The sequence below is a fragment of the Natrix helvetica genome (assembly GCF_964273705.1).
Source record: "Natrix helvetica genome assembly, chromosome: 3".
Taxonomy (NCBI): Eukaryota; Metazoa; Chordata; class Lepidosauria; order Squamata; family Natricidae; genus Natrix; species Natrix helvetica.
In genome coordinates, this window is record NC_138549.1 from 176,927,758 (window position 1) to 176,953,703 (window position 25,946).

The window sequence follows — 25,946 nt, forward strand, 5'->3', positions numbered from 1 at the left end:
TACCAATTGTAACTCAGTTTTAGGAAAAGGCTCTTAACAGAGGTAAAAAATAAATATCAGAGGACATTTCACCAATGGATCTCCTGTTCTTGGCCACAGCAGTGAGGAGGCCAAGGAAGGCTCAGGTGTCCTATCTTTCATTTTGTTATGTGCCTATGGGGCTTCTCCACCACCCAAGTCATGCTTGTCCCAAAGGTGCTTTTTCCATCAGGAAAGTGGACTTCCTTGTGTTTGATTTTCCTTGAAAACACTTCACTTCCCATCCAAGAACCTTCTTCATTTCTAAGGTTCTTCAGTTCTTGGATGAGAAGTGAAGTGCTTTCAAGGAAAACCAAGAACAAGGAAGTCCACTTGCCTTATGGAAAAAGCACCGTTGGGACCACTTGCTACGGTTTGCCACCAGTCTTCCAGTCTTCCATTCCATCCCAAGGGAAGATCTCAAGAAGAAGTTCTCCTGGTGGCCTTTTTCGGAAAGTTTTTTTTTTTTTTTTTGCTGGAGCTCTTCACAATGGGTTGGCCATTTCCCCTTCAGAGAAATCTTCCACTCGGTTTCTCTCCTTGCTAATTAGATGGAGAGAAATTTTGAGAGGATGTCTGTACTCAGCTCCGGTTGCATCTCAGCAGGTCCCACTTGACCAAAGATGTTAGCGGCCTGGGGCGTCTTCGTGGCCTGTGCTTTGCTGACTCCCTCCCAAAGTCAACTCCTTCCAACCGACGCGGTCATCCGGGTCAACCAAGGAGTGTTGCATAATGGTAAGTCCAAGAGAACAAGCAAGGAGCAAGGAGTTCAAATAAGTCTGGAGGGTTTTTTTGGGGGGAGGGGGTCAGCTTTAGAAACGACCTCCTCAGGCAAATGAAAGAGAAAAAGATTTTGTCAGGCCTGCAGCCCTCTTTTCTTTTGGATCTTTGGCCTGCCACCCTTTCTATTATTCTCTGCCATGCATACGTGGGGGTGGGGTGCACGTGGGAGACACGCATGCCAGGGGGAGTTTGCGGGGGGTGCAGTGCACCCCCTGCGCCCTGTTTTTGGTCCCATGAGGCCTCCTGATACAGTAAAAAGCACACCCTTAGTCCCCAAAACCCTCTTTTTATTTCAACGGCTGTGAATTATGTTCATTCACAGCCCTTAATGAGTCACAAATAGTTTGTAAAGAGTCCCACAGAAGTCTGCCAAAGTCTTTCGGGATAAGGCTGATAAGCACCCACCTTTATCTCCCTTGAAACCCTGCCAAAGACTGAATTGGCAGTTAGCTTTGCAAGGCCACATGGAGCAAAGAGTCAAAATGGAACTTCAGAATTTAAACCGACCAGAACCAACAAAGTTGCTTCCTACAAAGGCTTCTGTACCTTTGCTCCTCCTTTATGTCTTATGGGAGGGGCTAATCACCTCCAAGCCTTACTCCCGAGTCACCCCTTTTGTCTTAACTTTTCTTGCTTTCTCTCAGCTCTGCCCATGTGCACACTGGGAACAGGCTCCTCCTGTTCCTCTGCCTCACTGCTGTCCGACTCTGGAGGCTCCAGAGGCAGCACATAACTCCCAGATGGCCCTCTCCCCCCCTCTCTGCCTCTGACGCAGAGCCCTCGTCCGAGCCTTCCCCAGACTCCAGGACTGGCCCATCTTCCTCCCCAACCTCCTCACTGTCCCATTGATGCAAGCTTGTGGACTGTCCATGGTCTTCAGGAGTAGAGAAGGTCCCTATTTGGAAATGCTGGGGGTTGAATCTGGGATCTTTGCATCTAAAGCAAGTGGTCGACCTCAAAATCACTCTGGTAGGACGCTCCAAGGGGCAGGACATCCAGGACATCCTCCTATTCCTGATTTTTGGGGGCAAGAAAGGAAAGAGATGAAGAAGCGATGGAAGGTCTTCCCCTGCTTTCGAAATAAAAACTACGTCTTATTTACAAAAGGGCACCTCAGATGTGGAACCTGCTAATCCCCAAAGAGCCAAGAAGGAACTGGAGTGAGGTTGTCTTGTCCGTCCCCGTTGTTTCTGCAACCTCCTTGTTCTTTTGTTTTCCAGCTGTCAGCAACTCGATGGCCCAAAGCAACGCCCTTCAAGGCGCCATGAGAGAAGTGCCCCTTGGCAATGGAGGTGGTGGAGACGGTGGTCTGCTAGGAGGCCTCCTGGGGGGCGGCGGGGGTGGAGGCCTTCTGGGAGGCCTCACTGGAGGCTTACTCGGAGGAGGAGGTGGTGGTGGAGGAGGTCTTCTTGGAGGTGTGCTTGGTGGTGGAGGACGAGGGGGACTTCTTGGAGGTGTGCTTGGTGGAGGAGGAGGACTTCTTGGAGGTGTGCTTGGTGGAGGAGGAGGACTTCTTGGAGGTGTGCTTGGTGGAGGAGGAGGTCTTCTTGGAGGTGTGCTTGGTGGAGGAGGAGGAGACAGAGGTGGTGGTGGAGGAGGAGGACTTCTTGGAGGTGTGCTTGGTGGTGGAGGAGGAGAAAGAGGTGGTGGTGGTGGAGGAGGAGGACTTCTTGGAGGTGTGCTTGGTGGTGGTGGTGGTGCAGGAGGAGGTGGAGGAGGACGTCTTGGAGGTGTGCTTGGTGGAGGAGGAGGAGACAGAGGTGGTGGTGGAGGAGGAGGACTTCTTGGAGGTATGCTTGGTGGTGGAGGAGGAGAAAGAGGTGGTGGTGGAGGAGGAGGACTTCTTGGAGGTGTGCTTGGTGGTGGTGGTGCAGGAGGAGGAGGTGGAGGAGGACTTCTTGGAGGTGTGCTTGGTGGAGGAGGAGGAGATAGAGGTGGTGGAGGAGGAGGAGGACTTCTTGGAGGTGTGCTTGGTGGAGGAGGAGGAGAAAGAGGTGGTGGTGGTGGAGGAGGACTTCTTGGAGGTGTGCTTGGTGGTGGAGGAGGAGAAAGAGGTGGTGGTGGAGGAGGAGGACTTCTTGGAGGTGTGCTTGGTGGAGAAAGAGGAGAAAGAGGTGATGGAGGAGGAGGAGGAGGAGGAGGAGGAGGAGGACTTCTTGGAGGTGTGCTTGGTGGTGGTGGTAGTGCAGGAGGAGGTGGAGGAGGACTTCTTGGAGGTGTGCTTGGTGGAGGAGGAGGAGAAAGAGGTGGTGGTGGTGGAGGAGGAGGACTTCTTGGAGGTGTGCTTGGTGGTGGTGGTGGTGCAGGAGGAGGTGGAGGAGGACTTCTTGGAGGTGTGCTTGGTGGTGGAGGAGGAGAAAGAGGTGGTGGTGGAGGACTTCTTGGAGGTGTGCTTGGTGGTGGTGGAGGAGAAAGAGGTGGTGGAGGAGGAGGAGGTCTTCTGGGAGGTGTGCTTGGTGGTGGAGGAGGAGGAGGAGAAAGAGGTGGTGGAGGAGGAGGAGGAGGACTTCTTGGAGGTGTGCTTGGTGGTGGTGGTGGTGCAGGAGGAGATGGAGAAGGACTTCTTGGAGGTGTGCTTGGTGGAGGAGGAGGAGAAAGAGGTGGTGGAGGAGGAGGAGGACTTCTTGGAGGTGTGCTTGGTGGAGGAGGAGGAGGAGAAAGAGTTGGTGGTGGTGGAGGAGGAGGACTTCTTGGAGGTGTGCTTGGTGGTGGGGGAGGAGAAGGAAGTGGTGGTGGAGAAGAACGCTCACAAAGTGTGCTTGGTGGTGGCAGAGGAAGAAAAGGTGGAAGAGGAAAAGGACTTCCTGGGGGTGTGCTTGGTGGTGGCGATGGTGGTGGAGCAGGAGGAAGGGTGCCTCTTGGTGGGACCCCTGCAGGCATGTTTAGAGGGAGGAGCATTAATGCTGCTGTGGGGGGCAACAGTGGAGGTCCAGGTGCCGGGGGTCTGCTGGGCCAAGGAGGCTTGCTGGGTGATGGCGGTCTGCTTGGCACTGCAGGAATTCTTGGTGGCGGTGGGGGCCTCCTCGGGAATGGAGGCCTGCTGGGCAACGGAGGCCTCCTCGGTGGAGGTGGAGTCCTCGGCATCCTTGGGGAAGGAGGCCTTCTCAGCACAGTCCAAGGACTGACAGGGTAAGAACAAAGTGTTGATTTATTCTCTTCATAGGGACTTGGGTCCTTCGGCAAGTAAAAGCGCAACACTTCTGCATATGCATCCGGAAAGCGTCCGGGGGGGGGGGGGAGGGCAGAGCCTCCTGCCATCGCCACTGATCTGGGGCGAACCGGCCTTAATCCACCTCTGGATCTAATGCGTTGCAACTTCCAAAATGTAACTCAAATTAAGGATTACTAGAACTTTTTCTAGCAGACTTCCTCATTGTCTATCCCCAGTCCTCTGAGCGTTCTAACATTCCAGAAAATACTTACCATATTTTTCAGACTATAAGGCGCACCGGAGTATAAGTATACTTAGATTTTGAAGAGGAAAAGAAGGGGGAAAAATAGTTTTCGGCCTCCGTGGAGTCCCTGTGTCTGGTTTTTGCCCTCCCTGATCCCCCCAGAAGCACTTTGCAGGACTCCCAAACCCTTCGCACACCCTGGGACGTCTGGGGAGGAGGGGTTTTGGGAGGCCAAAAACAAGGCCATATTTGGTCTATAAGATGCACTGACATTTCCATTCATTTGGGGGGAGGGGGTGCGTCTTATAGTCCGAAAAATACAATAAGACTATATAATAGTAACTGTGAGAGGGATCTTGGAGTCCTAGTGGACAAGCGTTTAAATAGGAGCCATCAAAAAAGCCAACACAGTTCTAGGCTGCATCAACAGAGGGAGAGAATCAACACCACGTGAAGGGTGGTATTAATTCTCTCCCTCTGTTTATAAGGCCTTGGTAAGGCCACACTTGGAATATTTGTATCCAGCTTTGGTCACCACAATGTAGAGACTCTGGAAAGAGTGCAGAGAAGAGCAACAAAGAGAATTAGGGGATTGGAGGCTAAAACATATGAAGAACAGTTGCAGGAACTGGGTAGGTCTAGTTTAATGAAAAGAAGGACTAGGGGAGACATGATAGCAGTCTTCCAATATCTCAGGGGTTGCCACAAAGAAGAGGGAGTCAAACTATTCTCCAAGGCACCTGAGGACAGAACAAGAAGCAATGGGTGGAAACTAATCAAGGAAAGAAGCAACTTAGAACTGAGGAGAAACTTCCTGACAGTTAGAACATTGGAACAGAAGTTGCCTTCAGAAGTTGTGAATGCCCCAACACTGGAAGTCTTTAAGAAGATGTTGGACAACCATTTGTCTGAAGTGGTGTAGGGTGTCCTGCCTAGGCAGGGGGTTGGACTAGAAGACCTCCAAGGTCCCTTCCAACTCTGTTATTCTATTCGATTCTATACTATCTTCTTCATCGTTTTTGGTCAGAGGTGAAGGTTTTGAGTGGACATTGACCTTTTTATGGAGTGTTGTCTTGATTTTAATTGTTTCCTGTACTGGTCCTTTGCTTGGGATTTGACTAATTGTGACAAACTAGAAATATGATAAAACAAGCATATAAATTAAATTTATCTAATTGTAGCATGAAACGTAATTTGGGATTGGATGGCGTGCATTTAGCTAGGAGCCTTTCTGATTTCCAGTCTACACCGGAAGCTTCTACAGTGGACAACTACTGACTCTGTCATGGCTTCTACCTGCAGATTGCGAATTGTGGAACTGACCCTTCCCAAGATCAGCCTCAGGCTTCTACCTGGCATTGGGGTTCACCTGGATTTATACACCCGAGTGGCGCTTAACGGGAAGAGGTGAGCAGAATGTATAGGGAAGGCTTGAGAGAGCTACTTTGGCATCATCTGTGATAGAAGGAAGAAGGGTTTGTGGAGAGGAGAGGGATAGAGGAAGGAAGGAAGGAAAGAAGGGAGGAAGGAAGGAAAGAAGGGAGGAAGAATGAAAGGGAGGGAGGGAAGGAAGAGGAAGGACTGTGGGGCCGTTTGTGCTGAGTTTTGTCATTTTGTGTCCCAAGAAAACAACCGAGCTCAGAGAGCAACCAGGACAATCCTCCTCCTCCTCCTCCTGTCTCCATTTAATTTCCTCCGCCTCCCCCTCCCCCTCCCCCTCAATGCTAGAACGGAGTGGGATTTGTGGAGAGGAGGAGGAGGAGGAGGAGGAGGAGGAGGAGGAGGAGGAGGAGGAGGAGGAGGAGGAGGAGGATGATTGTCCTGGTTGCTCTCTGAGCTCGGTTGTTTTCTTGTAGACGTTTCATGACCCAACTAGGGAACATCATCAGTGCTTGAAGGGAGGGGGGTTTGGGAAGAGGAGGAGGAGGAGGAGGTGAGCTTGGTAGCTTTCTTGCAGACGTCTCACGTGTTGTTCATGAAACATCTATAAGAAAACTACCAAACCCAGAGAGCACCCAGGACCCCCACAAACCTGGGTGACCTGGACAACATTTTTTTCCCCTTCTGTTTCAGCCTCCTCGGTTTGCTTGACGTTGCAGTGGAGGTGAACATCACAGCAATTGTCCGCCTGACGATGGACGGCACTGGCTACCCCACCCTTGTGATTGACCACTGTGACACGCTCCTGGGAGGCATTAAAATTAGACTTCTTAGAGGGTGAGCATCCTCAGCCCCTCCTGTGCCATCCCTTTCCTGGCCACCTTTGCATTTTCATCCCTAACATTTGTCCGTGCTGTTTATAGCTTGTGATATAAATGCAGGTGGACCTCAGAACATCCACGCCTTCAGCAGCCCTTCCAAATAACAGTGCTGAATGAATGCAATTTGTGTCTGATCTGCATAGTGGCAGCTGTCAACAGTGTCCCTGCGGTCACCAGGTCACGGTTCATGTGCTCCTCGATTATGACGTTGCAGCGTTCCACACTCATGCGATTTCCATTTGCAACCTTTCCTGCTGACTTCCCACAGAGTCACTGGGGAAGCCGGCGGGAAATAACAGATCCTCACTTAACAGCCCGTGGTGATGCGCTTAACAAAAATAACCAGGATTGCTGGAACTGCCTTTGCAGTTGTGTGAAGTCACGCTTAATGACCTCATTGTTTAGCAGTAGAGTTTTCAGTCCCAGTTACCATCATTTAATAAGGACTTCCTATGACAGTGAGGGCTAACCTTTTTGTCCTTGTGTGCCAAAATCGCATGCGCATGACAGTACGCGTGTCCACACCCATAATGCAAAGCACCTGCACATGCATACATGACCCCCCATGCTCCCCCATCCCCACCCCCCTACCCATGCATGCAATCCCCCCTGCACAGCCCCACGCATGCACACACCCCATGGCCCATTTTGCGCCTCCCTGAAGTCTCCTGGGACCCCAAACGGGTCGTGGGGGGAATAGTGCAGTCCCCCATGCTCCCCCCACATGCGCACATGACCCCCCTCCCCCCCACGCATGAGTGCGCGTCTCTCGCATGCGCAGCAAAGATCTGAAAATCAGCTGGCTGGCAGGAGGCGAATGTACGTGCACAATGGAACTGAGCTGGGCAACGGCTCATGTGCCCGCAGAGAGGGCTCTGTGTGCTACCTGTGGCAATCGCGCCATAGGTTCACCATCACAGGCCCATGAGGACAATTATGTTTATTTTAGTCAACTCGAAGGCCTTCGTTTAGGTCTGTCCTTTAATGAGGCCTTCTTATGTCAGCGTTCCAAATATCATGCAGAATTAAATCAGAGTCCAAGGCAGAGATATCCCTAAAGTTCCAATTTAATAAGACAGACAACGAACTGTGAAAATCCCAAATCTAAACCTTCCTGGGATTCCACCCAGTTGAAAGTTCATGATCTTATCCCCACACCCATAAATCCATCACATGGCCCAATCTTCTTCTTCCACGCTGGCATCTCCACCCAGCTTCCTCCGGTCAAGTGTTGAGGTGCGGAGACAAAAGATGAATGCAAAAGCAAAGAATGACAACAACACATTCCACAATTCTACTCCTTTCTATTCCCCCCTCCCAATTACTACACTAATGAAACAGCATAGGAAAATAATAGAAAGTGTGGCAGGCCAAAGATCCTAAAAGGAACATAACTACAGGCCTGACAACTTATTCTTTAAAAAGTAATATATGTACCAAGAACGACCCTTCCTACTGACTTCCATACCCATCAGCATTCAATTTCAATTTCAATTTCAATTTATTTGTGCTTCTAGACCGCCCCCTCTCCCAGAAGGGACTCGGGGCGGTGTACAGTCCATAGAGAATATCACAAAAATACAATAAAAAATTAAATATGTACAGTTTGGAGGAGGTTAAAATGCAATTAAAAGAACTGTACAAAGCTAAATAAATATAATTTTTAAAATCCCTAAAACAGACACAACAGATTAAAAAACCCTAAGATAACCAGATAATAATACATTTGCCAGGAGGGACAGTTGTAATTATGCCAGCATACAATTCAAGGTGGCTTTGAACTTTTAGCAAGGTCCTGTGCGTGTTTTCACAGCTTCGTAAAGAGGCACAAAATTAGGGAAAGATGATCTGAAGTGCACAGTTGGAGAAGGTCTTCTTGGACCGCACATGGACAGCTTCCATGGGCCCCTGAAACTCTTGCCTCCTCCAAGAAGTGCTGAAGGCTATCTCTCTTAGTCTTCTGAACATCAGGTCCACTGTAACTTAGAGGAGGAAAATCAAGAGCCTGGAAATGCTTGTCAATTTGAAGTTTCTTTCTTGGCAAGAAGGCTTGAAGATTTGTGAGAGCTAACATGAGAAGATCTGACTCAATCAGAGTCAGCAGCTATGCTAACGGAAATGCTACTTTGCTCCTCAAAAGTTCTTCTGCCAATTTGTTAAATTTGTTCCTCACATCCTTGCTTCGTTCTTCTCTGCAGCCTTCTTCCAATTGTGGACAACTTATTAGCCCGTGTCCTCAACAGGCTCCTTCCTGATCTGGTAAGTGAGGTGATGGGTCTGGAGAGGCAAGTAACTCAGAACCATAAACCCAACAAGACTTGTGTGGCAACCAAGGCCCCAAGACGACACAAAGGCTCCCAATCACAAAACGTAAGGTCTGCGGAGGTTCTCAACCATCCAGGTCATAGTTGTCCCAAAGCTGCTTTTTCCAAGAGGCAACTGGACGTTCTTGTTTTTATTTGAAGACAGATTTGTACATTGGGGAAACAAAACAGCCACTTCACAAACACATGGCGTAACATAGCAGAACAAACCCATCAGGACTAGATCCAGCCGTCCATCTGCATTTAAGAGACAAAGGCCCCTCTTTTGAAGATAGCAAAGTCCACCTTTTGGCCAGAGAGGATCACTAGTTTGGAAGAGGGGTCAAAGGGGCCATCTGTGTCCAAATTGAACAGACCTCTCTCGACAGAGGGGGAGGGGTACGACATCATCTATCTCCAGTCTACAACACGGTCCTTTCAACAATTCCAAAAAGGCTCCATAAGCATTTGCATCACACAAGTGACCCTGAGGACACAGTTAAACCTCCAAGTGGCCTCAATGTCCCCCTAAAAGGTTGCAAACGACCAGCTGTCTGCAAGGAGTATAAATCCTTTCCTGCCACCCAGTCAGAGCTGAAGAAGCTTCTTGGATGAGGAGCAAAACATCTTCAAAGAAAAACCAGAAAGCCCAGTTGCTTCCTGAAAAAGCACATTTGGGACAAACACAAAACTTGTCCAGGTGTGGCTGTGACCTTGGCTGCCTTCTTCCATGGAATGAAGAAACTAGCAAGGACGGAAGTCATGGAGATAACCATGAATAGGATGGTTTCTTTGTCTCTTTTGCCAGTTTGTTTCCTGATAATTGCTGCAAGAAAGTCACTCACATTTTAAATTTTCCAGCTTTGTCCCGTCCTTGATGTTGTCCTGGGCCTTGTAAATGACCAGCTTGGACTTGTGAATTGTGAGTTTTTGCTTTCTTCTTTCCATATATTTGAAAACTCTTCTTCATGTTAGAGAGACTGAAAACATACCAGGATGCAGGGCAACATTCTCTCTCTCTCTCTCTCTCTCTCTCCCTCTCTCTCTCTCTCTCTCTCTCTCTCTCCCTCCCTCCCTCCCTCCCTCCTCCTCCTCCTCCTCCTCCTCCTCCTCCTCCTCCTCCTTCTTCTTCTTCTTCTTCTCTTCCTCCCCCTCCCCCTTCTCCTTCCCCTTCTTCTCCTTTTCCTTCCTTGTCCTCCTCTTCCTCCTCCTGTCTCCATCTTCCTTCCTTCTTTCTCCTTTTCCTTCTCCTTCTTTCTCCTTCTCCTCCTCTCACTTTCCTCTTCCTCTCCTTCCTCCTCCTGTCTCCATCTTGCTCCTCATTCTTTTTCGTTCTCTTTTTTCCTCCTCTTCCTCCTCCTCCCCTTCCTCCACTTCAGGAGAGAAATGGAGCTATAGATGGCACCTACAAAGGCCAGATCATGTTGCTCTGAGGATAAGCCACCTGATAGTGCCAGTATAGGGAGCTGTCAAGTGATGCCACCTGTTCCATGGTATCTGTTGACCTTCTTGTTCTCTACAGCTCTGGTTCCTCTGGGCATACTGGGAAGCGTCCAGTATACGGTCTCCAGCCTGCCGTTGGTCACAGGACATTTCCTGGAAATTGATTTAAATGTAAGTCTTAAATGTGAGTTTCAGCTGCCTTCTGGTGCCACCAAACAAGGCCCAAGAAGAACTTGTCTTGTTCATCAGTTCATTTTTTTTCAGTGCCATTGTAACTTCGAACGGACACTAAATGAACTGTTGTAAATCAAGGACTACCTGTACTACATTTCTAACTGACCCATTTAAGCTGATTGGGCAAATACACCGAGGGAACTTTGATGGGCAAGATTTGCAGGTGTGGTGACCATGGCAAAAATCCAACTATCTGACAAAAGATCTCCAAGTAGTTTACACTGGTGGTAACCCACAAGGAAGATGTTTATGTTGATATTTGAGAAGAAGGGGAAGCCGTGATAGATAGCGGGAGACAGGAATATTATTATTTTTCATTTTGCAATCCAAAGTCGAAGCGAAGATCACATTACTGAGAACAGGGATGGGGTTTGCTCTGGGGAGGGCAGGTGTGGTGTCCTAAATAAAAGTCCCCCCCCCCAGGTGAGTTTCCTCCTCTGATCTCTCCTGCCAGGGAAAGAGCAACTTTTCATGCGATTGAACAAAATTTCAGGAGGAAGATCGTTGCAAATTGGGAAGCCTGGCCAAAGACTTTCTGCTTTTGCAGGGAATGTGGGATCTTTTTATTTATTTATTTGTCTGTTTGTTTGATCCCGCCTTTATTATTTTTAGAAACAACTCAAGGTGGTAAATATAGTCAATGCACCTTCCTCCTTTTGCCATAACAACAACCCTGTAAGGTGGGTTGAGAGAGAGAGAGGGACAGGCCCAAAGTCACCCAGCTGGCTCTCATGCCAAGGTGGGACTAGAATTCACTGTCTCCTGGTGATTGGCCCAAAGTCACCCAGCTGGCTCTCATGATGAAGGCAGAACTAGAACTCACCATCTCTTGGTGATTGGCCCAAAGTCACCTAGCCAGCTTTCATGCCTAAGGTGGGACTAGAACTCTTCGCCTCCTGGTGAAGGCCGTCAAACAGCCATCGGAACTCGGAATAAGGGAGGTCCACTTGGACAGTCGCTAAGTGAGCAATTATACAACAAGGGCCACACATACTGTGAGTTGTGAGGGTTTGGTCAGAGTAATGCAAAAAAAGAACCAAATGTGTATAAATAATACATGTAATTTTTTAAAACAAAAAACTATGCTTAAATCAGTCACGGTTTCATACATCTGGCATCTCCACTGTGGTTTCCACCAAGACGTCCATAAGACCGAAGGAGAGAACACAGGGAGTCCTTGAGTTACGACCACAACTGAGCCCCAAATTTCTGTTGCAATGTGAGACCACTGTCAAATGAATTCCCCCCACCCACCCCATTTACGACCTTTCTTTCTGCGGTTGCTAAGTGAGTCTCTGCAGTTGTTAAGTTAGTCACATGGTTGTTAAGTGAACCCGCCTTCCCCATTGAACTTCATTGGTCAGAAGGTCGCAAGAGGGGATCGTGTGACCCCGGGAACACTGCAGCCGTCATAAATATGAGTCAGTTGCCAAATGTCTGAATTCTGATCAGGTGGCCACGGGGAAGCTGCAATGGTTGTGTGAAGAATGACCATAGCTCACCTTTTCCAGTGCCATGGTAGCTTTGGTCACTAAATGAACTGCTGTAAGTTGAGGACTCCTTGTAACCTGAAAATGCTTCTCCATCATTTTCTGGGGTTCACCACTGTTTTACCTCTTCCTCCTAGACTGTGGTTGGGCAAATCGCCGGCCCCCTCATCGACTACCCCCTGGGCAAGCCGGAATCCCCCCCTCTGCCACGCAGGGTGCCCATGCCACCTATGCCACCCATGGAAGACACAGCCAACTCTCAGCTGGGACTGTCGGTCAACTTCCTCAGCTCCGTGCTGGGTGTCCTGCAGAGGCAAGGGGCCTTGAACCTTGATCTCACTGATGGGATGGTGAGTTGGCTTGATTCTTGATGTATTTCGATAGGGCGGCCTTTATCAACGCTGTTGGTCTTGGTAGCCTTCAAGCCAGACACAGAAGAAGGTGGCTCCTCAGAGCCTTGAAGAATCCAGAACTTCAGCCAACGGGATCCTTGGTTCCTAAAGAGGAGATGTTTACGGAGCTTCTCAGCGAAACATCTTCAAAGCAAAACCAGAAGGTCCAGTTGCCTCTTGAAAAGGTCATGTCAGCGTTCCAAATATCATCCAGAATTAAATCAGAATCCAAGGCAGAGCTTTCATCAAAGTTCCAATTTAATAAGAGAGACATGTTGGTACATCTGTGGAAAACCCGAATCTGAAAGCTTCCTGGGTTTTCCACACCCAGTTGAAAATTCAAGACCTTGCCTCCACCCCCACAAGTCCATCCCATGCTCCAATCTCCCACTGCTACGCTGGCAGCTTCCACCCATCCACTTCCAGTCAGGTGCAGAGGTGCAAAGACAAAGGATGACCTTGGGCTTCTAGAAAGGAATGTTCTATTTTGACAACAAACACATTCTACTCCTTACTATTCCCCCTTCCCAATTCCCCACTAATGAAACAGCATAGTAAAGAAAGAGAGAGAGAGAGAGAGAGAGAGAGTGACAGGCCAAAGATCCTAAAAGGAATATGACTGCTGGCCTGGCAGGACTTTTGGGGTTAAAGGGGGGATCTTCTGACCTCTGAATCCCGTAATCTGGATGCCACTTGGGTTAGCTCCAAATAGTTGGGTATGTCTAGTCTAATAAAGAGAAGGACCTGGGGTGACAGGATAGCATCTTCCAAGAAGAGGGAGTCAAACTATTATCCAAGGCATCTGAAGGCAGGACAAGAAGCAATGGGTGGAAACCAATCAAGGAGAGAAGCAACCTAGAACTGAGGAGAAACTTCCTGACAGTGAGGACAATTAATCAGTGGAACAGAAGTTGCCTCCAGAAGTTGTGAATTCTCCATTATTGGAGGTTTTTAAGAAGAAACTGAGCAGCCGCTTGTTTGAAATAGCATAAGGTCCCTCGCTTGAGCAGGAGGGTAAGGGTTAGGGTAGATGACCTCCAAGGTACCTTCCAAATCCATTATTCTGTTATTCAGTGCAACGACTTGCCTCCAGAAGTTGTAGGCATTCCATCACTTTTAAGAAGAGATTGGACAGCCAATTATCCGGAACATTATTAGACCTCCTGCTTGAGTAGAGGGTTGGACTAGAAGACCTCCATGGTCCCTTCCAAATCTGCTATTCTGTTATTTAGTGGAACGGCTTACCTCCAGAATGGTCCATCACTCCAGGTTTTTCGAAAAGAAACAGCCATTTGTCTGAATTGGTATAGGGTCTCCTGCTAGAGCAGGCAGGGGGTTGGACTAGAAGACCTCCGAGGTCCCTTCCAACCATATGACTCTATGATTCTACCTCTCAGAGAAAGATGGGGTTAATTCTAAAGTATTACATCCCTCACACTTCTGCCCCTAACCGAAAAGGCTGCTAATTAATTATGCAAATTGCTCTAGCTGATTTATTTGCAACAATCAATAAATTAAGAGCCTCGATGGCGCAGTGGTTAGAGTACAGTACTGCAGGCTTTGGCAGTTCAAATCTCACCAGGCTGAAGGTTGACTCAAGCTTTCCATCCTTCTGAGGTGGGTCAAATGAGGTCCCAGATTGTTGGGGGCAAGAGGCTGACTCTGCAAACTGCTTAGAGAAGGCTGTAAAAGCACTTGAAGTGGTATATAAGTCTAAGGGCTGTTGCTATTGCTATTGTCCTTCCTTCCTTCCTTCCTTCCTTCCTTCCTTCCTTCCTTCCTTCCTTCCTTCCTTCCTTCCTTCCTTCCTTCCTTCCTCCCTTCCTCCCTTCCTTCCTTCCTTCCTTCCTGTGGTGGCACAGTAGCTAAAATGCAGTTTTGCAGACTAACACTGCCAGCAGTTCGATCCTGACAGGCTCAAGATCAATTCAATCCTTTGTCCTTCTGAGGTCAGAAAAATGAGGTTCCAGATTGTTGGGGGCAAGAGGCTGACTCTGTAAAGCGCTTAGAGAGGGCTGTGAAGCACCGTGAAGCTTTAAGTGCTAAGTGCTAACAAGACAAGGGACATAAGTCCTGAATCTACCCCTGGCCTGGTTGAGTTCCTGGATAAGGCTATCCGGGAATCTCCCTGGAATTTTAGGGAAGGACGGGAGTCCCAAAGGAAAAAAATAATAATACTTTAATGCAAAATGAAGGGTCTTTTTTTATTTTTAACCGAAATGATGGTCCTTTGGCTAAAACGAGCTCTGTCAGTCTTACAAGAGGCTCCACCCTGAGCCTTATCAGAGGAAAGGGGCTAAAGTTTGGGACACGGGTGGAGACCAAAGCCCTTGTAGCCAGAAATAAACAATGCACCACAATGGTTTATGTACACTTATGGGCTTCTTGTGTTTCCTTCTGCCAGTATCCTGAGCTTCCTCCTCTGATGACCTCGACTCTTGGGGCACTGATTCCGGCGGTAAGTCTCCTCGGCTTTGGGGGGAAATGAAAATAAAGCGATGCTTTTAAAGACCTTAGCTGGGCATTGATGTGCGTGAATAGCTTGCACCCAGTGTCCTTCCCATTGTACCTCCTAGCCTCTGGCTCAGCAGTTGCGCCTGTGAGGGGGGTGAGGTCTCACCCAAGAGGCTTGCTCTGACCGTGTTGGGGGGCAGGGGGGGGTACTTGGTAGCTCCTTGATTGGGTGCTTGGATATATGTGTCAACCCTGACAATAAGCAGAGAGCAGACCCCTTCCTTTCTAGCCGTGATAATGTTACTTAGTCGGGAAACGAAATGTCTGTGAGGAAGCAACGAAGCTTCTCCTTCTCCTCTTCTCAAACCCCCTTCCCTTCTGAAATGATGATGTTACCTAGTTGGGTAATGAAAGGTCTACCAGAAAACCCCACATGCTCCTCCTCCTCCTCTCCACAACCCCCCTCCCTTCTGAAATGATGTTAGCGATTTGGATCATGAAACATCTGCAAGAAAACCCCATAATCCTGTTCTTCCTCCTCCTCCTCCTTCTCCTCCTCCTCCTCCTCCTCCTCTTCCCCCTCCCTCTAGCCTTCCTCCTCCTCCTCCACACAACCCCCTCCCTCCTAGCACTGATGATGTTCCCTAGTTTGGGTCAGGAAACATCTGCAAGGAAACCACCAAGCTCAGAGAGTGCCAAGGACCCCACAGTCTTCCTCCTCCTCCTCTCCTCCTCCTCCTCTTCTCCTCCCCCTCTCTCCTCCCCTCCCCTCTCCTCAAACCCCCCTCCCTTCTAGCACTGATGATATTACCTAGTTTGGGTCAAGAAATGTCTGCAAGAAAAACCCCAAGCTCAGAGAGCACCATGGACCCCACAGTCATAGTCCTCCCCCTTCCCAATCTCCTCCCCCTCCTATCACTGATGATGTTACTTAGTTGGGTCATGAAAAATCTGCACGGAAATCACCAAGCTCAGGACTTCCTCCCCTTCCTCTTCCTCGTCTTCCTCCTCTGCACTGGTGGTATTACCTAGGTGGGTCACGAAACGCCTGCCAGAAACCCACCAAGCTCAGAGAGCACCAGGGACCCCAGGCGTAATCGCGAGCTGCAGAGATCGTCTCCTAATCTTACATCTTTTCTCCGACGGGTGGGATCCCCAGATCTTCCAGAAGTTCCCCGAGCCTCGGCCCCTCCTGCTGAAGGTCTCGGTCCCTGAGGCCCCAACCGTGAAACTGCAGAAAGGCATGGGGTTGATTCAACTTCAAGCCGCCGCAGAAATCTTGGCCACGGAGCCCGATGGCGCGGAGAAGAATCTCTGCATGGTGAACATAGTGAGTAGGAAATGATGATGGTTGCATTCTGGAAACCGTTTTTCCTGATGTGGGAGAGGAGGGGCAGGCGGAGATTTCATCCCGGACCATAGCAAGTTAACCACCCATCTTCTGAGCCATGTTCCAGGTAGTCCTCAACTTATGACAGTTTGCTTAGTCACCTCTCAAAGTTCCAACGGACCTACTTGGGGAATGCTTACGATGGAGAGTCAAAGTTCCAGCATTTATGCCCGTTTGCAGCATCCGGGGGCCACGTGACTCCATTTTACGACATATTCTTTATAAAATAATTTTTTAATCAAATTTATTGGCTGCTGATCTCACCCCAGGGTCATACAGTATTACTGTTCTGACTGAGGCTTCCTGATACAGTCAAAAGCACACGCTTAGTCCCCAAAAATCCTCTTTTTATTTCAAAGGCTGCGAATTATGTTCATTCCCAAATAGTTGTAAAGAGTCCTACAGTAGGCTGCCAAAGTCTTTCGGGATAAGGCTGATAGGCACCCAACTTTATCTCCCTTGAAACGCTGCCAAAGACTGAATTGGCAAGTAGATTGGCCACACGGAGCACAGAGTCAAAACAGAGCTTCAGAAGGTAAACTGACCAGCATGAACCAGGTTGCTTCCTGCAAAGGCTCAAGTGTCTTTGCTCCTCCTTTATGTCCTATGGGAGGGGCCAATCACCTCCAAGCCTTACTCCCGAGTCCTCCCTTCTATCTTAACTGTTCTTGCCTTCTGGCAGCTCTGCGCATGTGCGCACTGGGAATAGGTGGAGCCTGTTCCTCTGCCTCGTTGATGTCCGACTCTGGAGGCTCCACAGGCAACACATAACTCCCACATGGCCCTGGCCCCTTCTCTGCCTCCGACACAAAGCCCTTCCCCAGACTCCAGGACTGGCCCCTCGCTTCCTCCCCAACCTCCTCACTGTCCGAATCGGCTGCCAGCTCCACTGGCCACTGGCACCGGCCACAACAATTATTCAGCTTGTTTGTTGAAAACAAAACTTAAAGATCTCAGCGCTTGTTCAAAGGATTGCTACCAAAAAATGAAAATAATCAAAATTTATGACTATTATGAGTTAGGACCGTGTTGGGCAGACTCCATTATAGCCATAACATGAGGACATGCTACCACAGCATTCCAGTCTGCCTAAATTTCACGCTAGCCGGATCGTCATCCAAAGCCCTGCTTCTGTGTACAGCTGGTCCTCGACTTACGACCACAATCGAGTCCAAAACCAATGTGGCTAAGTGAGATGGTTACTAAGTGAATTTTGCCCCGTTTTAGGACTTTTCTCACCACAGTTGTTAAGCGAATCTCTGTGGTGGTTAAGTTATTCACACGGTCGTTAAGTGAATCTGGCTTCTCCCATGGGCTTGTCGGAAGGTCGCAAAAGGGGACCACATGACCCCGGGACACTGCGACTGTCATAAATATGAGTCGGTTGCTAAGCGTCTCAGTTTTGATCACGTGACTGTGGGGATGCTGCCACAGCCCTAAGTCCCATTTTCCAGTGCCGTAGTAGCTTTGAATGGTCACTAAACAAAGCACTACCTGTATATCTTATTCCTGCACATTTAGGCCAAAATTGGCGACTTTTGTGGGGAAAATACACAATAAAAGTGTGGGGTTTTTTTTGGGAAAAAGCACCTTTGCGATATTGTCAGACTGTGTCGGTTTTTGTCATTCTAGGAAGCTTCTTTGCTGGCCAAATTCTCTGTCGAAGACAACAAGCTCAAAATCAGCACTCAGCTCGACAGGTAAGTCAAGGCATTTATCATTTCCCATTCTCTGTGCCCTTTTTTTAATGAACAGCTGTTTTAACTTTTTAATTTTCTACTTTTTTTTAATAAAGTAGTGGCCCCTTCGAGGTTGACTTTGGGGGAGGGGGTCCAGCTTCTCCCCTTCCCCATTTCTTCTAGGTTGGAGAGAATCAGCCTGGAACTAAGGAGAATCTTCCTCACAGTGAGAAGGATTAACCCGTGGAACAGCTTGCCACCAGAGGTTGTGGGGCTCCATCCCTGGAGGCTTTTAAGAAGAGACTTGACAGTTTCCTGCTTGGGCAGGGGGTTGGACTAGAAGACCTCCAAGGTCCCTTCCAACTCTGTAATTCTGTTCCGGTATATAAAAGTTCTTAAGAATGCAATACAAGTAGTCCTTGACTCACAACTGCTCATTTAGTGACCGTTCAAAGTTACAACGGCACTGAAAAAAGTGACTTATGACCCTTTTTTCACCCTTAATGACAATTGCAGCCTCCCCAGGGTCATGTGATCAAAATTCAGCCGCTTGGCAACTGACTCGTATTTATGACGGTTGCTGTGTCCCAGGGTCACGTGATCCCCTTTTGCGACCTTCTGACAAGCAAAGTCCATGGGGAAGCCGGATTCACTTAATAACCATCTTACTAACTGAAGAACTGCAGGGATTCACTTAGCGACGGTGGCAGGAAATATCCTAAAACAGGGTCAAAAGACTCAAAACTCACTTAACCAATGTCTGGCTTTCTGCGCTCGTTTTTTCTTCTCTCTCTCCATCCACCTTACTTTTTTCCCTCCTTCCTTCCCTCCCTCCTTCCTTCCTGATTCCTTCATTTCCTCCCTATACTCCTCCCTCTCTCTATTTCACTGCCCCCTCTCTCTCCCACCTCCCTCCCTCTTTCCTCCTTCCTTCCTTCCTCCCTCCCTCCCTCCCTCCCTCCCTCCCTCCCTCTATATCCTCCCTCCTTCCTTCCCTCCCTCTTTCTTTCCTGATTCCTTCATTTCCTCCCCCCCCTCTGTCTCACTCCCCCCTCTCTTCCACCCTCCCTCCCTATTTCCTCCTTCCTTCCTTATTTCCTCTCTATCCTCCCTCCTTCCTTCCTTCCTGATTCCTTCATTTCCTCCCTATATTCCCCCCTCTGTCTCACTCCCCACTCTCTTCCACCCTCCCTCCCTATTTCCTCCTTCCTTCCTTCCTTATTTCTATCCTCCTTCCTTCCTTCCTTCCTTCCTTCCTTCCTTCCTTCCTCCTTCCTTCCTTCCTTCCTTCCTTCCTTCCTTCCTGATTCCTTCATTTCCTCCCTATACTCTCCCCTCTCTCTGTCTCTCTCCCTCTCTCTCTCTCTCTCTCCCACCCTCCCTCCCTCTTTCCTCCTTCTTTCCTCCATGGGGAAGCCAGATTCACTTAACAACCATCTTACTAACTGAAGAACTGCAGGGATTCACTTAGCAACGGTGGCAGGAAATGTCCTAAAACAGGGTCAAAACTCACTTAACCAATGTCTGGTTTTCTGCGTTCAATTGTGGTCCTAAGTCCACTCTTTGGGGCTCAGTTGTTGTGGTCGTAAGTCGAGGACTGCCTGTATTTGGAGATGGATCTGCCATGAAAGGAGCCATCCAAAGATCCGCCGTGGGCCACGTGAAACCTTGTGTGGCCTTTTGCAGGTTGTCATCCACGGTCTGGGACAAGATTGACGTCCTGGGAGGTTTTATGAAACCACGGGAGGTTTGTCCACCCCGGGGGAGTCCTGGGAGTTTGTACACCTTTTGTAAGTTGGCCCCTTGGAGGTATTTGGGGAGAGAAACTGTTGCCCTAAAATGCACCATTTTGTCCAGTTACAGACAAACAGTCACATTTTATTCATGTATAATTGCACATAAAGGACTCTTAATTTCTCCATACCTTCCTTCTCAGCCTTCTTCCCTCTCTCTCTCTCCCTTCACCTTCCTCCCTTCCTTCCATGTCATTTCCTTCCTTCCATCCATCCATCATTTCCTCTCTATCCTTCCCTCCCTCCCTCCTTTCCTTCCTTCCTTCTTCCCTCCCTCCCTGCCTTCCTTCCATCTTTTTCTCCCTATCCTCCCCTCCCTCCTTTCCTCCATCCTTCCTTCCTTCTGACATTTTCTCTATTTTCCCTCCTTCCTTCCCTTCTTCCTTCCTGCCTCCTTCCTTCCTTCCTTCCTATTTTATTTTTATCGTCCTCCCTCCCTCTCTCCCTTCCTATTTCATCTCTATCCTCCTTCCTTCCTTCCTTCCTTCCTTCCTTCCTTCCTTCCTTCCTTCCTTCCTTCCTTCCTTCCTACTACCTGCTTACCTTCCTTCATTTCCTTTCTATCCTGCCTCCCTCCCTCCAAGTCCAACCATCTCACAGGTTTCCTGCAGATCCCTCCGTCTTCTCATCCCCCTTTCCTTTTGCTCCTGCAGGTCCCGGGTTAAGCTGGTTTCCTCCAACGTTGGGAAATTTGACGTAAGAATAGACTTTTGACTCTTCGTTGGGGTGTGGGAAAGGCAGTGCCTCTTTCTGGGAGGAGTAGGATGGAAGAGGTCAGCCTTCATCCGTGATGGCCTGATGGGCAGCTGTGGAGAGACCTGGCCAGAGGTTGCCCTCTGCTGGGCCTTGAGTCTTGTGTCCTCTGGGCCTTTTGCCCAGCTGAATCCTTGAGTTGGCAGAAAGTCTCTGCTGCCCCATCGCCAGTTTAATAACCATTTTAACAACTCTAATAGTAAGTTTAATAACTCAACAGGTTGACTTAACAACCATTTGTAAAGGAAGACCAATCAATCATCCAGGCCAAAAATATCTACAAAGACTTTCTGGCTCTCAGCCTAACTAAGATTTTGATTTTGACCGAAGAAATTACTTGGATGAGTAACGAAACGTCTTGTTTTTAGAAGCTTTGGTTCTAATTGCCACGATTTAACCTTTAGAGATACTTTTGGCCTGGATGATGGAGTCTTTGTTTACAGACAGGTCGTCCTCCACTTACAACCGCTCATTTAGTGACCATTCAAAGTTACAACGGCACTGGAAAAAGTGACTTATGACCATTTTCCACAAGGGCCGTTGCAACATCCCCCTGGTCAGCTGATCGAAATTCAGACACTGGGCAACTGACTCACATTTATGACCGTCCCAGGGTCATGTGATCGCCTTTTGCGACCTTCTGAGACGCAAAGGCCACGGGGGGACCAAGTGTTATTCACTTAGCCACTGTGTGATTCACTTAACAACCGTGGCAAGCAAAGTCATATAATGGGGCAAAACTCACTTGACAAATTTCTCACTTAACAACGTACATTTGGCCTCGCGACGGTGGTCGTAAGTTGAGGACTACCTGTACTGCAATACATTTTGGGAGAAACCCCTGCAGCCGGTATGCAAGAGTTAGTACATTCCAACAACTTCTCTGATTCTCTGCCTTCCCAAAATGTTGATTTTGACTGAAGAAAAGACTTGGATAAGTAACAAAATTCTCAGTTTAATCAACTTTGCCATGATTTCACTGTTTTTAGATGCTTAACAACCATGTTATTCAGTTAACACCTCCAGCGATTCCTTGAACAACTATGGTAGGGAAGGTTGTAAAACGGGACAAAACTCGCTTAACAACGAGCTTTGCAATGGAAATTTTGGCATGGTTGTGCCTCCTAATGCATGCGTGTACGTTCACACATAACGTGTTTAACTGCATGCCTTATGCGTTAAGGGCATTGCCAAGGCTTATGGATATGAAAGGCTTAACTTAAATCCAGGTTGGTCAATATTGTGGACTTCCCAGAATCCCCCAGCCAGCAGGTCTCCAATTTGGCCTTGTGGACTTCAACTCCCAGAATTCCCCAAACAGCATGGTGGAAGCATGGCCAACGAAGACCAGTGAAGTCTCTATACTTCTCATTCTGCTCTTCTTGAAAGGTTTTTAGAACAGGGGTCTCCAACTTGGACAACCTTTAAGACTTCTGGACTTCGACTCCCACAATTCCCCAGCCAGCTGGCTTAGGAATTCTGGGAGTTGAAGTCCAGAGGTCTTAAAGCAGCCAAGGGTTGGACATCATTTACTTAAATCATGCCTCAAAGACCCAACACGGACATGTAAGACTGGAGTATGACTTAGCAACAATCTTATTTCAATGTCCTTTCTTAGATGTTGTGAAGGTAGATTTTGGATTCTAGGAATGTTTGCTAGGAAGAGTCCTTTCTGCTTTAAGTTTAAGTTCAGAGATGGGAAGCTGGTGCCCGGGTTCCAAATAGCATCCAAAATTAAATCAGAATCCCACGCAAAACATTCCTCAAAGTTCCAATTTATGAAGAGGGCCATGTTGGCACATCTGGGAAAACCCGAATTTGGAAGCTTCCCGGTTTTTCCCCACCCCCAGTTGAAAGTTCAAGATCTTCCATACACCCCCAAGTCCATCCCATGGTCCAATCTTCCACTGCCATGCTGGCAGCTTCCACCCATCCAGTTCCGGTCAGGTGCAGAGGTGCAAAGACAAAGGATGACCTTGGCTTTCCAGAAAGAATTTTGTTATGGCTGCATGTCATCTGACTCCTCCCATTTCCCCACCATAGAGAATGCATAGTAGAATAATAGAAAGTGTGGCAGGCCAAAGACCCAAAAGAAAAGATGGCTGCAGGCCTGACAGGTGGGCTCATAACTGTAAATCAAAGGGTATCTCCATTGTCTTCAACCCCCTTTGGATGAGTTGAGGGCATTAAAATGTTTGTCGTCTGGATGCAGGTCTCCCTGATGGAGGGACTGGTGGGCAAGATCTTTGAAGTGGCCTTCCTTCCTGCCATGAACGGTAAGAGAATTCCAGAACTTCTTGGAGAGACTTCAAGTCAGCGTTTCTCAACCGGGACAATTGCCAGAGCCGTGGACCTCAACTCCCAGGATTCTCTACCACAGCAAATGTTGGCTACAGTAATTCTGGGAGCAGAGGTCCAGAGAACCCTGGAAGCTTCCTAGGTTGGCCAACAGGGTTCTAGATACTTTGTGGGCAATGGAGGGATAATAGTCAGAGAGGAGGGGGTCAAGCTATTCTCCAAAGTCCCTGAAGGCCAGAGAAGGAAGAATGGATGGAAACTGACCAAGGAGAGATTCAACCTGGAAATAAGGAGGAATTTTCTGACAGGGAGAACCATCAACCCATGGAACAGAAGTTGCCTTCGGAAGTTGTGGGAGGTTCAAATGAACACAACAGCCCATGTTGTCACACGAAGTCTGTTCTCTCTGCCTCTGCCTTGTCATCTGTCTCATTCCAAGCGATATATGTTGAATTGAAGGAAAGGTCCCATTAAAATGGCTGAAAATTAATAATAAGAGATCAATAGAAGGGAATATCAGGGTTGATTCTTGGCGGTCTCTGAGCTTGATTATCTTCTTGCAGATGTTTCATGATCCAGCTGGATCACATCATCAGTGCTAGAAGGGATTTGTGGGGAGGAGGGGGAGGGGGAGGAAAGTAAATGGAGGGAGGAGAAGGAGGAGGAAGAAAGGAAGGAAGATGGAGATAGGAAAAGGAGAAGGAGAAAAACTGTGGGGTCCTTGGTGCTCTCTGAGTTTTAATGTTTTCTTGCAGACATTTCATGACCCAGCTAGGTAATTTCATCAGTGCTAGAAGAGTTTGGGGTATGCACTCTATTTATGCACAAGTGGCTTGTTCTATCAGTGTTGGTGGAAGTATTCTTGGTGGTTCCTTGGTTGAGGTTTAACACCAAGATTAATACTAGCCCAACAATCAAGAAGTAAACCATACCCCAATCAAGCAAGTACCAACTCAGACCAACAAGTTAACAATACATAACCTAATCAAGAAACCACTTGAATATGAACATGGAGCAAACCTCCCTCCCTTCTAGCACTGATGATGTTATCTAGTTGGGTCATGAAATGTCTGCAAAAAAACCACCCAGCTCAGAGAGCATCAAGGAACCCACAGTCCTCTTCCTTCTCCCCCTCTTCCTCCTCCTCCCCTGCTCCTCCTCTCTGCAAACCTCCCTGCCTTCTAGCACTGATGATATTACCTAGTTGGGTCATGAAATGCCTGCAAGAAAACCACCAAGTTCGGAGAGCATTAAGGACCACCCAGTTGTCCTCCTCCACCTCCACCTCCTCCTCTTCTCCTTCCCCTTCCTCTCCTCCTCCTCTTCCTCCTCTCTGCCAACACCACTCCCTTCTACCACTGATGATATTACCTAGTTGGGTCATGAAATGCCTGCAAGAAAACCACCCAGCTCAGAGGGCATCAAGGACCCCCAATAACAACCTAATTAAATGGCTCCTCCATTAACTTATCTAGACCAAAATGCCTTCAGGACAGGTGAACAGAAGGGCCATTCCCCACATGCAAGCTGGACCTTTAAGGACTTCAGGTTGTGTGAGTGGCTTTCCTGAGCGTCCTGGGAAGAGGAGAAGAACGCGCTTTAAAATCCCCTGTTCTGAAATCATAAATTTCAGCCCTTAACGCTGATGCTCCTGCCGTCTTTCTAAGACCCATAAATCCTTCGGCTGGTAGAAAATAAGAAGAGGATCCAGACAGTCAATGCTAGAAGTCATTATTAAGGTTTCATAGGTAGCCAAGTCCTTCCCCCTTTGGGGGAAGTTGGGCCTTAAATTGATGGCCCGTTGAGAGGACCACAACAGCTGAGATTTTCAGGTTGCGAAGAAAAGTGTCCCCTTGGCAGCTAGGGAGAAATGCCCCAGGCCTCACCCAGGGGGCCAAATGTTTGCCACACAAGACATTGCAAAAGGCAGGATTTATTTGAGGCACAGCAGAGGCCGGAGGGGGGAAAGAGAAGGAAGTCAAAACTGAAGCTCGTTTGCTTTTGAGCTTAGAAACCTGACCCATTTTTGTTTCTGGCTGCAGAGGTCCTGGGCGGAGGGGTCCCTCTCCCCAAACTGCTGAACATCGATTTCAACAATGCTTCCGTCGACGTCATTGAAGTAAGTGCTACAGGAGGAAGCTGGTGGTGTATGTGTAGGTGAGGGAGGGGGAGGGAGGGGGAGAGGGGAGGGAGAGAGAGAGGGTGGGGGAGGGAGAGAAGGAGGGAGAGGGGGGAGGGAGGGTGAGGGGGAGAGAGGGAGGGAGAGATAGAGAGAGAGGGCGGGAGGGAAGGGAGAGAGAGAAAAGAAGTGAGTGGTTGGGAGAGTTAGATGGTCAAGATGTCCCATTGTCAGGACCTTTCATTGCTTTCTGGAAGACCCAATTGAAGACTAAAAGGTCTTAGTGCTTTTTGGCCACCATCATTGGTCAGTTTGTGGTCACCATTATTGGTTTGGTGGCCTAGAACGGGAGCTTTGGCCTCACAATCAGGAGGCTGTGAGTTCAATCCTAGCTAGAGGCAGATCTTTCTCTCTCTGGGCACGATGAGATTATATCTGCTGAACAAAACTCCGCCCTGGTGACAGGAAGGGCATCTGGCCACTAAACACTCAGCTCCATTCAGTTGCCCCCAACTCCACCCCAATGCAAGGGATTATGGGGTTGTTAAATGATCATTGCTGCACTGTGTGGTTGCCACTAGTATTTATTTATTTATTTATTTATTTATTTATTTATTTACTGAGCACTTATAGACCGCCCCCTCTCCCGAAAGGGTGAGGGTGCTTTGTGGTCACCCCTCTTGGTGCATGAGAAAGGAAGACCACAAATTTTATGAACTGATCTTCTGAACTGTTCACGGAATGGTTTAGCAGACTCATAGAATCACTGAGAGAGCCCACCTAAACCCCAAGGTCTTGAGACCCTTCCCAGGGTTTGGTGGGTGCAGTGGGAAAGGATCCCAACCATCCCGGGTGGCGTCGGGTGGCATTCCTCCAAATTCCTAGGCAGGATGATATCCCCCCACACCCCCGGTGAAAGTTGCAAGAAGAAGGGACCACAATACGGGAGTTCCTCCTTTGGGTCTGTTTTGCTCAGGATCTGCTGGTGTTGTCTGCGTAAGAGAAGACCTCGGTGGAGGACAACGATGGAGGAGGAGGAGGAGAAGCAAGTTTCTTGTAGCAGGATCCGTCCTTCCCCTTCCTCATCACACACACAGCTTTGAGTTTCTCCTTCCTTCCGGACAAAAGGAAGCCACACAAC

The 25,946-nt window shown here is 48.5% G+C and overlaps 1 protein-coding gene across 1 annotated transcript; it reads left to right on the forward strand.

The window, feature by feature from the left end:
• Positions 1–641: 641 nt before the first annotated feature.
• LOC309390115 (uncharacterized protein) lies at positions 642–25,805 on the forward strand (the record flags this gene model as incomplete). The annotated part of the gene is made up of 22 exons (XM_081949195.1): positions 642–753; positions 2,022–2,074; positions 2,118–2,414; positions 2,505–2,705; positions 2,784–2,915; positions 3,108–3,248; positions 3,290–3,449; positions 3,678–3,930; positions 5,499–5,603; positions 6,270–6,413; positions 8,656–8,716; positions 9,622–9,682; positions 10,283–10,374; positions 12,065–12,277; positions 14,724–14,777; positions 15,933–16,103; positions 17,796–17,863; positions 19,529–19,651; positions 20,289–20,331; positions 22,601–22,664; positions 24,729–24,805; positions 25,782–25,805. 22 exons carry the CDS (start codon positions 642–644, stop codon positions 25,803–25,805), a joined length of 2,649 nt encoding a protein of 882 aa, XP_081805321.1.
• Between the last annotated feature and the right edge of the window lie 141 nt (positions 25,806–25,946).